General features: G+C 45.7%; 4 protein-coding genes across 4 annotated transcripts; 3 read left to right on the top strand and 1 right to left on the bottom strand.

The window, feature by feature from the left end:
* Positions 1-149: 149 nt before the first annotated feature.
* On the top strand, positions 150-1187 carry DFL_000305 (uncharacterized protein; the record flags this gene model as incomplete). Its single annotated transcript, XM_067631927.1, has 2 exons — positions 150-296; positions 369-1187. The coding sequence occupies 2 exons, from the start codon at positions 150-152 to the stop codon at positions 1185-1187; spliced, it is 966 nt and encodes a 321-aa protein (XP_067494833.1).
* A 4785-nt stretch (positions 1188-5972) lies between these two features.
* Positions 5973-8003, top strand: DFL_000304 (uncharacterized protein; the record flags this gene model as incomplete). The annotated part of the gene is made up of 1 exon (XM_067631914.1): positions 5973-8003. One exon carries the CDS (start codon positions 5973-5975, stop codon positions 8001-8003), a length of 2031 nt encoding a protein of 676 aa, XP_067494832.1.
* A 3029-nt stretch (positions 8004-11032) lies between these two features.
* Positions 11033-11672, bottom strand: DFL_000303 (uncharacterized protein; the record flags this gene model as incomplete). Its single annotated transcript, XM_067631903.1, has 2 exons — positions 11033-11269; positions 11385-11672. The coding sequence occupies 2 exons, from the start codon at positions 11670-11672 to the stop codon at positions 11033-11035; spliced, it is 525 nt and encodes a 174-aa protein (XP_067494831.1).
* Positions 11673-14401: 2729 nt separating this feature from the next.
* Positions 14402-14947, top strand: DFL_000302 (uncharacterized protein; the record flags this gene model as incomplete). Its single annotated transcript, XM_067631892.1, has 2 exons — positions 14402-14426; positions 14487-14947. 2 exons carry the CDS (start codon positions 14402-14404, stop codon positions 14945-14947), a joined length of 486 nt encoding a protein of 161 aa, XP_067494830.1.
* Between the last annotated feature and the right edge of the window lie 238 nt (positions 14948-15185).

The following is a 15185-nucleotide window of genomic DNA, read 5'->3' as shown; positions in this document are numbered from 1 at the left end:
GAACCCGTGAACATGATTCCAGCCTGCGGGATCTGAAATAAAAAGTTTCATTCCTCATTTTTCCGAAACTCTCCCATCCCATCCGTCTCTGCTCTTCATCTATATTTCACTAAAAGGAAGTGTATTCTTTTAAGAAAAGGGATATAGCAATGGCGGCTTTGCGATTGACGTCTACCGCTTTGCGGGCTACAACGCGGAGTTATGCATATGGGGTTCGTGGGTTTGCTACTTCGTCGTTAAGGCTCGGTGCCGTTGAGGGGGTTGATAGGATTAGTGTTATTGGTGCTGGGCAGATGGTATAATATCCCTTTCTCATTATGATTCCATGATCGATTCATAGGTTCGCTCATACATATAATTGTCCCCAGGGTCTAGGCATAGCCCTCGTCGCGGCCCGTCACGCCTCCCTCCCGGTAACCCTCATCGACTCCTCAGAGACCTCAATCACCAAAGCCATATCTTTCATCTCCAAACTCCTCGATAAGGATGTATCAAAATCCCGACTTACGGAGTCACAAGCCGGGGAGATCAAAGCACGAATCACTACGTCAACGGATATTAACGATGTTTCTACATCGGATTTTATAATCGAAGCTGTACCGGAGATCGTGGAGTTGAAACTTAAGATATTCAAACAGCTGGCGGAGGTTGCTAAACCCACCGCTGTTTTGGCGACGAATACTTCTTCGATTTCGATTACTAAGATTGCTGCTGCCGCCGGTGATGCAGCAGACCGTGTAATCTCAACCCACTTCATGAACCCCGTCCCAATCCAATCCGGCGTCGAAATCATCACCGCCCTGCAGACCTCGCCCCAAACCCTCACCACCTCCATCTCCCTCTGCAAAGCCCTCAACAAAATCCCCTCAAAATCAGCAGATACCCCCGGTTTCTTAGCAAACAGGATATTAATGCCATATATCAACGAAGCGATAATTTGTCTTGAAAGCGGGATTGGAACGAAAGAGGATATCGATGCGATTATGAAGAATGGAACGAATGTGCCGATGGGGCCGTTGACGTTGGCGGATTTTATTGGGTTGGATACGTGTTTGGCGATTATGAAGGTGCTACATGAGGATACGGGGGATAGTAAGTATAGGCCTAGTGTGCTGTTGCAGAGGATGGTGGATGCGGGGTGGGTGGGGAAGAAGTGCGGGAGGGGGTTTTATGAGTATAGTAAGTAGGGGGGTTCTGTGTGGAGGGGGGTCCAGAGCGGTTTGGAGGGTTAGGGGGCTAGGGGGACTATCGACAGAATGTAGTGGTAGTAGTCTGGGTATGAGACGTGCTACGACAGCTGTGCATATAGCGTAGTAGTAGTCTAGGAGTTTGGCAGAAGGTGCAGGGTATACAAAATGTAAGATATGGAAATTTAAAAATACAATGGAATAGCTCTCTAGTTGGATCTCTATCTCAGACATGCATAGTCTCGAAGTCAGGTACTGGCGTCTCGATCGATTTTGAGTCTCGGACGATTGCTAAATCCACAGATGTGTAACTCGGAAGCTCTTGATATATCATCCGGGGAACTAAGAGCTCCGAAAATTGAAATTTGTCTTAAGATATCATCCAAAATAATCAAGCTTATAAGATAACTTAGGGGCTTTATATAGCGTCCGAGAATTTCTCGAGGCTAGAAGGAGGCAGTCTATTGATCCGATATCAATACATGTTTTCATCACACTACCGTATTGCAGCGTTCGCTACGTACTTAAGCATTTGACTAGTCCCGTACCCAGGCATCACAAGAGGAGATATTTGACCGATATTGGCAAGATAATTTCCTTACAATCTGGATTATAACGGTATTCAAAAACACTATTTTTCTGGCATGACATGTTAGGACCTCAGACGGTTGCTAGACTTATATACATGTATGACTTCATAATTCGAAAGTTTTCAATATATACCGTATGGATATTCCGTAAACCAAATACCTACTGCAAGGACCATAGGTGGTTTAGAAGAGCGTTACTGTGCCAGAAGGAGGCAGTTCACTGTTACGGTATTAACACTACTCTAATGCTTTTAATAGAGAATTTTGATCGTAGTATGATATTTAGGTGCCGTTCTATACGTATCAGAATGGCATTAAGGGTGAAATTCTACTTGTAATTCGATTTAGAACTCGAATGCTGCATTGATGGTATCCGAAAATACCGCTTTCCCACTACCATAGGTAAGTAAGTAGATCCATAGAATTAACTTCTTATCGTTCGAAAAGGTTCCCCTAAGGTTCCTCAGAATCTCGTATGGTATTTAGATGTTTGATTCCTGAGACCCCGGAGCCAAAGCACACGCGGATGCAAGTGGCGCATCATCTGCGAAAACGAATATCCTAAACCAGCTCTGGGGCGCACCGGTGTCGAAGGTTTTGAAGTCCATCTTTTTTACCTAGGAATACATATACATATACGAGACACGGCTTGTCTCGTCCCTCACAAGCCTCAAGTCTACAATGGATGGACAAGACAATGCAAACTGCGGTCTATCGTTTGCGATTATTCTCTGGTTCCTACAACTGAAGATACGTATCCGATCCGATTCGGGTAAAATAATACGGCATTATATGCGGCACAGCCCGGGGTTAGAAGTGCAGACATCATTTTCCACGATAGCTAGCTGTCACGCGAGGATATTGTCTCATACGTACAAATACACTTGTGGGTCGGACCCCGATGCTATATGCTTGATGATATCACTATGGAATCAAACTCAAATCTCTAAACATTGACGTAACAAGTTGTGTTAACGAAGCATTAAACGAAGAATGCTAGACTTAGAATAGCTCGGATCTAGAATTATAAGACGGCGTTAGGTCTGGAGTTTATGGTTATTTTTATATCACTTCGCTTGTGCTGTGTGATATATGAGTAATCTAGCCCGTTCGTGTGTTACACAAAGCTACAGCCGGGCGAGTATCTCATGGTAGTGCGGTGCTCTGGTCCTCGTTAATACCTATGGGAGGAATGATTAGTCGAGAAAGCTAAGTTGTCCGCTTGGAGGATTCGATTTCAAAGGATGTCTTTCTTTCTTTATCAGCAGTGTTGGAACTGGTAGGGGCACCTCGTCTACCCAAAACCAACACGGCCACGGGATCTCCCGCCAAAGCCCGCCTCCACAGCCTCACAATTCTCCAACAGTGTCCGTCCACATGCACGAGTCCTCTTCCGTCTCTTCTCTAGAAATCTATTTTCGTCCATCTTGCATCCCATCCGCAAAAGGGTGTTCGGTAAATGTTTCCCCTCGTTTCCACCGGTATTTTGATTAAAATATTCCTATTGAGCTCGAGTGAGGTCGTTGGAATGGAATTGTTTTGGTAGGGTATGCTTTCAGCTACACAAGGAGTGTTCAGCACGCTCTCTCCGTGTCGCTTACAACGCTGGCATTTCACTTTTAAAATTGATTTAAAATTGAAGGTCTAGGGATCTGATCTCCTAAACCGGAAAGGTAACCCGTCGTAAGGCTGAACTTTGTGATCCCTATCAAAAAGTAAAGAAAACGACGGTCGTTCTCGAATCTCAAATTGCGCCGAACACACCCAGATCTTGGCTCAGGGTTGCACAAAAGCGGGCAATGACCATTGGCTGAGAGTGTCTAAAAGCGAACGCTCGCCGACATAAGCTAACAGGTTGAACCGAACAAGTTGAACCGAGGGGTACAAACGGTGAAGGAGCCAAGGACAGGGCTGCATGAAATGGTTTACTTTGTATCGCGACCCCATTTCTTATCGGTTTTCTTTAGCAAGTGCTCGCGAGATGGCTTGCATATGTGCACGCTTTTTTTGGAAGTACAATATCTAACCTTAGATTTTATGCAGGTAGAAACGGCAACGGCTCTCACCGTGAGTAAGGGTATCTTTTGGTGGATTCAATTGGTCACTGGCATCTTTTTACGAACTGGAAAGGAAAAACTCTAAAATACTAAAATCATCAGCCGCAGCTGTTTTGGAAAGATTAAGGAAAAGGAAAGCCCAGCAAAGCCAGCAAAACCAATCAACGAGAACATGCCATTATCATGTCACAACCGTGAGGAGCTTGCTTCGCTTTCTGCGGACGATGCCAAAACACGGGCAAACGGGCAGCCGCGGGCAGGCTTATTTCTCCAAACGAGGACGGGAAAAGCTTTTACATATTTTACATACTGACACAGCCGCAAATATAACCAACATAACAATATTTTAAACGAACAATCCCGGGAAAGAAAGATACATGGAGAAGAGGCGTGGGACCCGGTTGGCTGATGACTCAGTCTGCAGAAAAATGTACCCTGCCTCGATGGCCCTTGGGACGATCACCCACGCCCGTCTAATATTGCGAGCCTGAAGGAGGATGGTGGGTGGGTTTTCTTGCAAGACCTTTTTGGCTGTCGTTTCTGTGTGCTTAAGCTTGAACACTCCGCCCACCAGCCAGCCCTGCAGCGCGAAACCCTGGCCCCGGAACAGTTTCCTTTTTTTAACCCTCAAGCAAGAAAAGGAGGGCTTGATGATTTGGAAGCATTCGGACAAGGACACTCGGCACCCTCCCCGGGAAGCTTTGACACATCGTCTCTCTCGGCATCCAAGTTTCGTGATAACATCATTAACAACCTGAAAATAGATCCGATTACCGAAGACTCGTTGTTTTTATTCCTTTTTGTCGGGGAACGGGCTTCGGATGTCATTCGACTGTTGTCCAGAGCTCGGGCAGGCTTTCCTGCAAAGATCCGAAATTTGTGCTACAAGGCCAAAGGCTGCTTTGGGACCGCGACGAGTCAACGAAGGCTGCCTTGGAGCTTTCCCCTTCGGTCCCTGAAATTGAAATAATGTTACATTTACGTTTTTCGACTTATCTGCTACACAGGCGGTTGCACAAAGCTTCACTCGGAGTCTTTTTCCAAGATCTACTTGAGACTTGCGACGAATCAGTTGCGATTAGATACAGTTCTTGGGGCCAAGGATCATGGGAGTTTCCCCAATTCCAAGGATATATATCACTGGATCATTAGTTGTGCATGTGGGAATAACAACACTATGCTGCATCAAAACGTATGCCGGACGCACTTTAAATCGCATATGCGTTTTGCCGGTTCTCCGAAGGAAACTTTTACCGCATGAAAGAGGATTCTCTTTCGAGGATGGATATCACAGAATTTCGAATTCTTGAAGCCGGCCAAGTGAATTCAGAAGTTGAACTGGCGTCGGGAGGTGCGTTGGCATTGTGATTGAAAAGCCACCCCGGGGCTTGGTTAACCCATGCCGTGAATGGATGTGTATGAGTGGATGAGAAGTTGTTATTTTCAATTTGATTAATTCAGCCCTGCTACAATACAAACGCCCGCCAAAATCAAAAAGGTTGCTCATATCTACGGGTTCCACCAAATGACATGCAGACGAACGATTCTTTTTTTGAATTCGGCTACCCACATTTCGAGCTCGAGACCTGCCTTAGCTCGAGAAGACTTTCCGTTTTTTTCCAAAGCGGAATCCCTGGAGGCTCTCATCTAAGATCCGACAAATAACTTCATTTTGCTTTTTGAGGGATCTTAGCTTTTGTCATTTTGGGGTCACTGATGATTTAACACCCAGAAAAAATTACTTAAAGTCCTTCACCACCCCCTCCAAAGATATCTTCGACTTCTCACTATCCCCCATCATCTTATATATACCTTTGTGAAAGACACCATAAAGAACTTCTAGACGGAATCGACTTGGCACTCTTTTTTTCTACGGCACAGGTCATCCCAGATTTGCAAACAATATACCCCCCGCTCAAGCAGAGGGACATACAGCTCGGAACAAAGGACCGAACGATAGCTACGAGCGGCTGGAAAAAGCATTACGAATATACCTAGCCAACATTGGAAACGGGTTGTCTCAGGCGATAGACCCTCCACTTTTCCGATAAGGATTTAAACACTCCTGAAGAACCTCGTTCTTCTCGAGTCTCACTTTTGCCGGTATAGCTTTATCTGCACCACCAAGGGACTTCAACATGTCGTTCATAGTCAACCGGCTGCGATCCGGCAGCACCGCAGGGGAGAATGGCTTCCCACAAGCTATTAACGTCGAAAACGGCGGCGGCATCTCAAACGGTCCGCGATCCAGTTCTCGCTCTCCGCCCACACCGACCCCCGGCGGCCGCTTCAGATCCAAATCTCCAAACAGCCGCGCACGTTCCGCTGTTCGCTCATCTTCGTTCCCCTCCGCCCCACCAGCATTCCCCACTCCATTTCACCCGTTCAAACTACACCCCCACTCCAACAAGAACCAGGTCAACGCACTGAAATTCATAGACCGTATCGATTCGTTACTCTTCCTGGGTCATACGGGACAAACGGTGCTGGCGGCGATTCCGGCATGTATGGCCAATGCCGAAGCTCAGGGATGGTACAATCGAGTGATGAACTCAGACATCCGTCGAAAATCTACGATCGAGGAATTCCGAGAACTTTTGATCATCGACCATATTTGGTCCGTTGAACAGAACCGGATCCAAGCGCGATACCAATCGCAGACTGCGGCGAATGCGAATAGGAAGGATCCATACCTTGACAGCGCGGAGTTCAAACTGCACCTCTCTTATATCCGCGATATCGTACGACTGGAGGAAGGGCAGTCCAGGGATGAGAAGAAGATTGCCCAGTTAGAAGCAGAGAAGGCACAACTTGTGGAGAGGGAGAACACCCTGCAGATTGCAGTTGCGGATTTACAAAATGAAGCTGTGTTGAGGAATGGAGGTCAACCTGTTCCAGTGCTGCAGAGGACGAATGATATTCTTACGAACATGAAACAGTTGGATGATGCGAAACTTAAGGTTTCCATGTTGGAACAAGAGAAGAGAGCGCTGAATGAGAAGATTACTTCTTTGCAGATGAAAGTTGATGACAGTGATGGCACGAGCTTGCAGGTGTCGAATATTCGACTACAACTTCAGAATAGCAATACCAAGAATGCGGAATTGCAAAACATCATTCTGCAACTTGAACAGTCGAACTCGTCGCTACAGCAGAGACTCCTGTTAGCACAGAATGCGCCACCAAGCCAGTCACCACCTCCAGCTGCCAACGCTGTGGCCGACAGCAAGGAGATCCAGCAATTGAAGAAGCAGAACCAACAGATCCTCAACGACTTGCACCAGAAGGAGATCCGTGTTCATGACTTGGAGGCCCAGGTTCGCTCGTACTCGTTCCTTCAGACCCAGCACAACGAACAAACCCCAGCCCAACAGGCTCCCGTTGACCGCAGTGCAATCACCAATCTCGAAGAGCTCATCAAGCAAAAGGATGCTACTATTACAAACCTCCACAACAATCTCAACAAACTTACCGACGAGTCTATTAATCGTATCCACCGTGTCTACCAGGTTGAGCAACTTCTTCTTGACTCTCAATTAGTGACCCGTAACAAGGATGTTCAAATCTTCACCCTTGAACGTCGTCTTTCGAATCTTGGTCACCAGAAGGACTGCAACTGCACCGCTTGCGCATTGAACCACGCAAATGGGGCTCAGCCAAATACTAGTACTCAAACACCCACAACCCGCATCGGCTCCCCAGATGTCAAGCGCACTACCAGCCCTGAGTTTAGACCCGCACCACGAGTTATGTCCATCTCATCCGCATCCGAACTCTCAGGCCCCACAATCTCTTCTCGCACCGGTACACCCTTCCAGCAAAATTCCACTCGCACACCACCCCGTTTCCTAGACATTAAATTCAAATACGCTGAACTCTATCCATCCTTCCTCCCACCTAATATCGCACCAAGAGTAGCCCAGCTTCTCCAAAACGGGCTAACAATTCTCCACCCGAGCCATGAGTTTACAAAACTCTGGGAAAACATTGCTCAAGGATTACTTGAGACACTTGGCGGTGACGGTGCGAGCTTGGGGGAGCTGACAAGACATATGAAGTTGTGCTTTAGAGAAAGAGAAGGGGATGCATTGAACGGATTGGTTGTGGCTACGGTGTGGGGTGAAGTGTGGAGTTCGGTTACTGGCTTGGATGTTGTCTGTGATTTCTAAATTCTTTTTTTTCTTTCTTTATTTTTTCACTGGCAGTTATTTTTGGTAGTTTTTTTTTGTCTTAGGGTTAATGACTTTTGACGATGTTGATGATGCGGCTGGTGGGGTATGGCTGGGATGGATTTGGGATGGAAAACTGAGAACTGGGTTCTTCATTTTCATAAAGCATTTTTTTCTTGAGCGTTTAATTGGTATATGCAGATATGTTTTCTTTTAGTATTCACAATTTGAAACTTTTACTACTGCCGACTTCTAGCCCTTATCATAATATTTTCCTTTGTGTTCTATAATACATTTTTTCTTCGCCTTCTCTATTTTACCTAGTCTTAACATTGGCGTTTCCTTTCTATACGTGTAAGAACTAGTCGATATCTTTTGACTCAAAGGTTAGGGCCGATAGTCTATCTACACCGAATCCTCACAAGACTTCCTACCATCGACGCATCTTAAGAAAATATATTTTTCTCAGCCGCATTCCTGTGACCAAGCCCCGCCAACATAAACCCCAAGCTAAACCCAAGCACTCGGCTTCAAAAACACATCCGAGATATCCGTCTCGAGCCCATGCAACTAATTTCCCATCTCGATGCCTTTCTAAATCTATAACTCCGGCCGCACAAGAACAAACGGCCTTGATATCTGCTTTTCACAGTTAACTTAACTCTGTATACGTCCCCGTCCCCGAAAAGTTCGGGCAGCCGCGTGGATATATTACCTATTATCCTGCCTAATATCGTACTACTAGGATTAACGTTATTTATATATTAATCACATGAAATGATGTATATCATTTCCGTTATTGTTACATACATAACGTACATCCCAAAGAAAATTTATACCTCCTAGCGATAACTTAAGTAATGGTTATAGATGTTATTTCTTGATTAAGTAATTATGTAACACGGGAGGTTTAATGCTGGGAGAAGGGTTACTAGGCCCTTTTTTCTTCTTCCGTATGTGCTATTTAGCTGCAGGTGCAAGGTTATTCCTTTCGAAGCCTTCGATTGCGGCTCTATATATGGGCTATATTTAGAATAGTGTTGTTGGATGGCGAGGGGAGGAGCATTTGAGAATGGAGGGTTTGGTTAGGGAAGGTTATGACCAAGTTTATAATTCTTGGGATATAGTTTTATCTCGGGGCTTGGGATTCAAGCTAGGAGTAGTTTGGTTTACGAGACAACCTGTGGTTAACGTTTATACCCCCGTAACCGAGGCTATGGTGCGATGAGGGGAGATGCATATACCGCTAGTTATAGACCGAAAACTGTGAACGAAAGTGCAATATATTGATCAACGGGTATGTATGCGTACATATGTACATACGGGAATTGATTGTATTTTTGGACTATTTTGGAGTGCGGTTTAGATGCAGCAAAAAGACGGGAGGATTCTAGGATCTCATGCGTGGTGAGGGAACGGGCTGGCTTATTCACTGCGCCACTTTGGGGTTTCATTATTGTGACTTGAGAGAAGTATATGGAGCTCCGCGGAGTACCGTGTTCACTCGAGGGTTTGGGCGGGAGCGAAGGTGCCTTTGTGATACAATTGATCGTGTAGGATCCATATATGGAATATGGAATGTTCTAGCACTAGACATCCCCGGAGGGCGGTGTTTAAGAACTTGAACATTAACAGGAAGAATTTTCATTTGTATAAAAGTGTCAATTGCGAAACCTTGGTAATGATAAATGTGTACACGTGGTTGGTTTGGATGGGCTGCCTCTCATACTTATCGAGTCGATGTTCTAGATTTAATTTGTGTCTTATCGTATGGTGGGTATGCATCTGCGGATATATCAAATATCGGTGTTCATAGTGTAAGCTTTAGAGTTATACCAGCTTTAGCTATAGGTTTGATGGTAGTAGCTGAGTGGGGTGTCTAAGGCTAGTAGGGTATCTTTGTGCTGACAAAATTTAAAAAGTGGATTAGAGGCAGAGATGAGGAAAGAGTTACCGGATGGGTATGGTGTGTTTCTTTTGCTGTTTTAGTTTTCTAAACCTATTCTTATCGATTTCGAATTCCAGTGGTCCATGATGGATGCGCCTAGAATGTTGGAAATCCACAATTCATTGTTGAACTGATAATCATACGAGGGTTTTTGGGTCTATTGGGTATTTACGGGTGGGGGAAGAGAGTATTTCAAACATTATTTATCGTGATTTGTGGATCTTTTGGGGGTGAGATTGCGGTGTCTGACGTGAGAATATAATCACGGTGCCGGCTGGGCCGGGAGAAAATGCAACAGAGGTTTGCGTTGTTTGGTTATGGTGATGGTTATATCGGAGTCCGGGAGCAGGTCTGTAGACTGTGCACTTGATTGATATATCACTCGGTGGGCATAATGGCGTTGGATGCAATAAAAGTTTAAAGGGGCGCTTGAATTTAAGGTAGGCACGGTATTGGTCTACATACTTCGTTCGGGAGGGACAGTACCCGCGGGCCGTCTTAGAGCTAGACTAGCACGGTCTATCTATATGATATCAATTGAAAGCCATTTGTATTTCATTTCGAGCTACTGGATACATGGCTTAGCTGATAGTTACATTGTAAACATTATAAACCCAATTGATAATTCCTGTAATCAAACATCAAAGTCTCGCGGTAAGAGAAAACTTTTGAACCGGCAAAAGAAACAAAACAAGAAATAGCATGAGCTTAAGACTCCCTCTCCCTTCATAGACCTTTTGTGGTCGTGGAGCGTGTAATCACTCGGAGAGGTGGTAGGGGGTGAGGCTGGTACGTGTGAGGATGTTATGTCTCCATTCAGCCGACGAGTCTAAGCCAACCGCATTTGAAAGCAATGATCTTTCGATACCCTGAATGTGTCCTCTCCACTGCACCGCAAACCCTTCGAAGAAAACTGTGACCTATAATTAGGGAAGGGGTGTCGGTGCCGCTCCAACGGTCCTTGGCCGGCTGTGATCCATTCGGCGCTCTTTCTTGGCAATGTCATGCCAGTTATGGTGGCAGAAAGCCATTAGTTAGTGCCTTGGTTTATAAACCAGACTCGACCAGCCCTGGGGCCACGCTAAACGTGGCCGACATAACCGGTGGCAATATCACCAGGTTCGAATATGAAGCGGTCAAACGTAACGACCTTGATGGTGGCATCGGTACGATCGCGGAGGAAGATTGCGGCATAGTTGTACCGATCAACGATTTTGCCGTCTTCAACTTTAATCCCTGATACTACGCCGACTTTGTGAGTTTCATTGTTTTCCCATCCATCCAAGCCGACCCAGGTGTATAATTCATAGTCGTCATCCTTGAATCATCCATTTTCGTGCCTTTGGGGATGTAGATTGGGGATAATCCATGATCCGAAAACATGATCGAAAGGGTCTTGCAGGTTAAGCGCATCAATTCTGCGGGGTATAGACTTGTGGGCGGACGGGGAGGACACCGCCAGACCAGTTCCTAGCCTTATAGAGTCCGATGCTAGGATTAACTCGGGAGGGTTGAAATGCGGTGGGGACTGCATGAACATATGTGTGGTTACGTTTGGCAATATACTCCCACAGAGCATGCTCTTGCGGGGATAGGTTGGGGTCGGGGCGGGGCGGATATCCGACCCTGTCAAGATCTTCACGAGGTGACTCGTGTGGGTTGAAGCCCCGGAAGGGGTCCGGGACGTGCACAGGGATATCAACTTGCACGATGTTGGCCATATTGTGTGATAGAGATGATTTATATATCTATGAGGGTTCAATTGAGTTTGAAAGATATGGTTTTGAGAGAGTAATCGAATTGTCTTGAGCTGAAGCTGGTGGTGGAATTGAAGAGTTAAGCTGAGGACTTATGGCGCCCTTATATACACCAAGTTGGACACCTAGTTGCAATTTGCTCGCGTAAAGAACATCTGATATCATGATCAAACCTTTCTTTTTTTTCATAGTCCGGAACTACTAATACTATGAGCTCTACCAAGCTTCTGACGCAATGTACCGTCTTTCCAGCTGCCATCGATTTAGTTAATACAGGATGCTTCGTTAGTTCGTTCGTTATGGCTTGGTAAAATTGCGTAACGTTAAGTTCCCCGACCTATCGTTTGGAGGGATTTCGACACGCTAAATCGTATGAGTAGAGAATCCGAATTTGGAGCGTACACACTCTTGACGGTTAATTAGAGCTTGGAGACGTCCAGATGTACGTCTGAGTACTATTTATACCATGAGGAATCAGTTGCAGGTTGATCGTTATTTTTATATACCAATCCCAGTCGTAGTTTATGGCATAATTACATGAACTTATTACGCACGCTAAAAAGTTCAAAGGCATTCCGCGGGTTCTATTGTCGAAGATTCGCATCCGAAAATGAAACATGTCGGCTTAGTATTAGTGTGGTTGCTGGCGGTACTCACTACCAGTGCGGTCGGTGCTATCCGGAAAGAGTACGGGAGTAGACAGTCACTCGCGCGGTCAGAATCATCCATACTCGTAGTTCAAAACGATTCCTCCATCGCTATTCCATTGGAAAACACAATATCAAGACCAAGAAACCCCAAAAACAATTTTATAAAAGGGGATGGAAGGCGTCCCGCACGGTTTTGTTGCTGTTGGCGGTAGCTCCAGGTATTCGGTCAGTCTAGGCGTTCCGGAATCTACAGGGTACAGGATGCTAAACCTACATCATAGGTCTTTCGTAATATAATGTGAAAGATTTCGGAGCCAAAGGAGACGGCGTCACAGACGATATAGTTGCAATAAACTTAGCAATCTCTAGTGCAGTGGAAATAGATGTGGTGAAAATTGCGGATCGAGCACAGTATCACCCGCAATTGTCTACCTCCCAAGTGGAAGCTATGTGATATCATCACCGATTATTCAATACTATAATACTCAGCTCATTGGCGATGTATGTCAAATGACCGATTCAAAGGAAATTTGCACTATAATAGTAAACAATTTGGATGCTACATCTAAGATATGGCACTCTATTCAGGGAAATTCAAGAGGATGCTACATCTAAGATATGGCACTCTATTCAGGGAAATTCAAGAGGATGCTATGTTTAGAATAATAGGGTGCATCAAGAAAAAAACACAGTTCCATCGAGCTCCATCCTGCCCATCCGGATGGTATTATGGCAGGATGAGCAAGATGGAAACTTGCCTTCCGGATGGGAGGTTTCCATCCTACGGAAGAAGCTTACTAACGGTAGTTATTCTTACGCTTTTTTTTGTAGGACATTTGTGTATTGTTGTGTTCTTACGCCTGCCTTTCTCAGAAGCTTGTGTGTTGTCGTGTGGTATTTCGGATACCGTACTCCGTCGGTCTAGGACGAACGTCTAGGAGAACGCCTCCTGACAATATCATTAAACTTGAATATAAAATATTATTTTTACTATAATTATAAATTTTAATATAGCTAAAAGTTTCAGCAATATTATAAATTACTTATTTTAATATATTTAGTCAAAGGAATCGGTTGTAAGAATCAGATGTTAATTTTATGCCAAAACTACATGTGGGATTTAAGCGAATTGCCCGCCATACTTGGTGAATAGTTGGTAGGTTTTTGAAGGAGAGTGAGAAGAGGTTCTTCCTAAGCAGCTCTCTCCCCAACATACCCATTCCCAGTGCACCGAGAAGGATGTTCCCTTACGCCCAAATCCCTTCCCTAATACCGTTTGTATATATTGTGGAATGATAAAACTGGTCTGCATCACCAGCCAGAGTTGCGTCAACTTTCGGCCTTGTATGGCTATCTATTCAGCTGTCTGGAGGGATGAAGATCTGCGCGATAAGCTGTTCGTTGAGCTGAGAATCTAGGAACTAGGGATCGCTACTTGGGATGATTACGACCACTGGCTTAGGGAGGTTACCGTTGAGCAGAAGAAGGGGTATGGTAATGCGTGGAAGCTGCTGCAGAAGCTCGAAGAACTTCAATCCTTTTCTGTCTTTGTCACTTAGACGGCGATTCTGCTGTTGATTGTACGTTATCAATATAACGTGTAGGATATGCTAACTATAGGGTGTTACGGCGTTTGCGGTTGATATTGTAAAGCAATGGAAAGAGATTCACCTTGAAGCAACCAGCTTAGAGTTCTTGCATCAAATTTCAGTGCCCCAAAGGGAATTCATGGTAATCGAAAATCTTGGGTTCTCTAGCTCAGATATGTTCTGTTGCATATGGCCGTAGACGCGACGCGATAAGTTCAAGCTGCCGCAAAATACTGTATCGTCCTTCGTCCAAGCCAATCAACAACATCACCACCATCACCACCACCTCACCAGCTTCGAGCTCCGCTCCCTACCATCAGCGACCTTTTCGCACGGCTTTCCCTTCATCATTCCCTACTACCAGCTTCATCGTCCTAGTCTCTTACGCCTTCCTTCCCAGCCACCAGTCACGCTCCAGCCCATCATATCATCGCCCCTGCCATCAAGCTCCATAATGGCCGATAATCAGCATCATCAGAGTAATTCCATCAATCTTCCATCCGTTCGACGCTTCATTGAGTAGGTGCTAACGCCTATAGGCGCTATCAAGCGAGAGCGAAGCCCCAGTGACCCTGGCGCCGTCGATGATGCCCCTCCTCCAACAAAAAAGGCTGCTTTGACAAAATATCCAAGGTATCACATCACCGCCATCAATCCCATCGCCCCAGTTATCTTCCCAAGTGTCGTCCCAGTTATCGTTCCAGTTGTCGTCCCAGTTGTCGTCAAAGCCATCGTCCTAGCCCTTATTTTTTCATCTTCTTGTACGCGTGCTGACTTTGGTAGACTCCGGAACTGCTATCTCCAGAGCCATCGACAGCATCATGGCCAATCCGCTTCCTGTTTATGGAGCCGGCCCCGTACAGCTGTGCCAACCGGAGGGATGAACGCTACGGCCCCTGGCACGAGGATAACAGCCCCAAGTGCCACCGTGAGCCGTTATGAAGTCACCATGGTGCTGGGTAGCTCAGGGCGTGATCTTGTATCGCGGACGCCTCGATGAGGGCAGGACTGTTAGTATATTTTAGGTTGTTGCTAAGAGTTACTGGACTTGTAACTCGTACCTTTAGAGTGTGTGTCAGATGCCGCTTGATGTCGGAATGGATTTGGCTCTCGATGTGGAAGAGTGGAGGACCTCCGCTGCCATTATAATCTTACCCCCTTCTCTTAGGGCTCCCTTTTCTGACCGAGAGGAAGAGTGAGTCTTCAACAGGCGCCGAGGCACTAGAGCATGTCCACCG

This window comes from Arthrobotrys flagrans (genome assembly GCF_004000055.1).
Source record: "Arthrobotrys flagrans strain CBS H-5679 chromosome Unknown unitig_15, whole genome shotgun sequence".
NCBI lineage: Eukaryota > Fungi > Ascomycota > Orbiliomycetes > Orbiliales > Orbiliaceae > Arthrobotrys > Arthrobotrys flagrans.
This window is presented reverse-complemented; position numbering and strand designations above follow the sequence as displayed.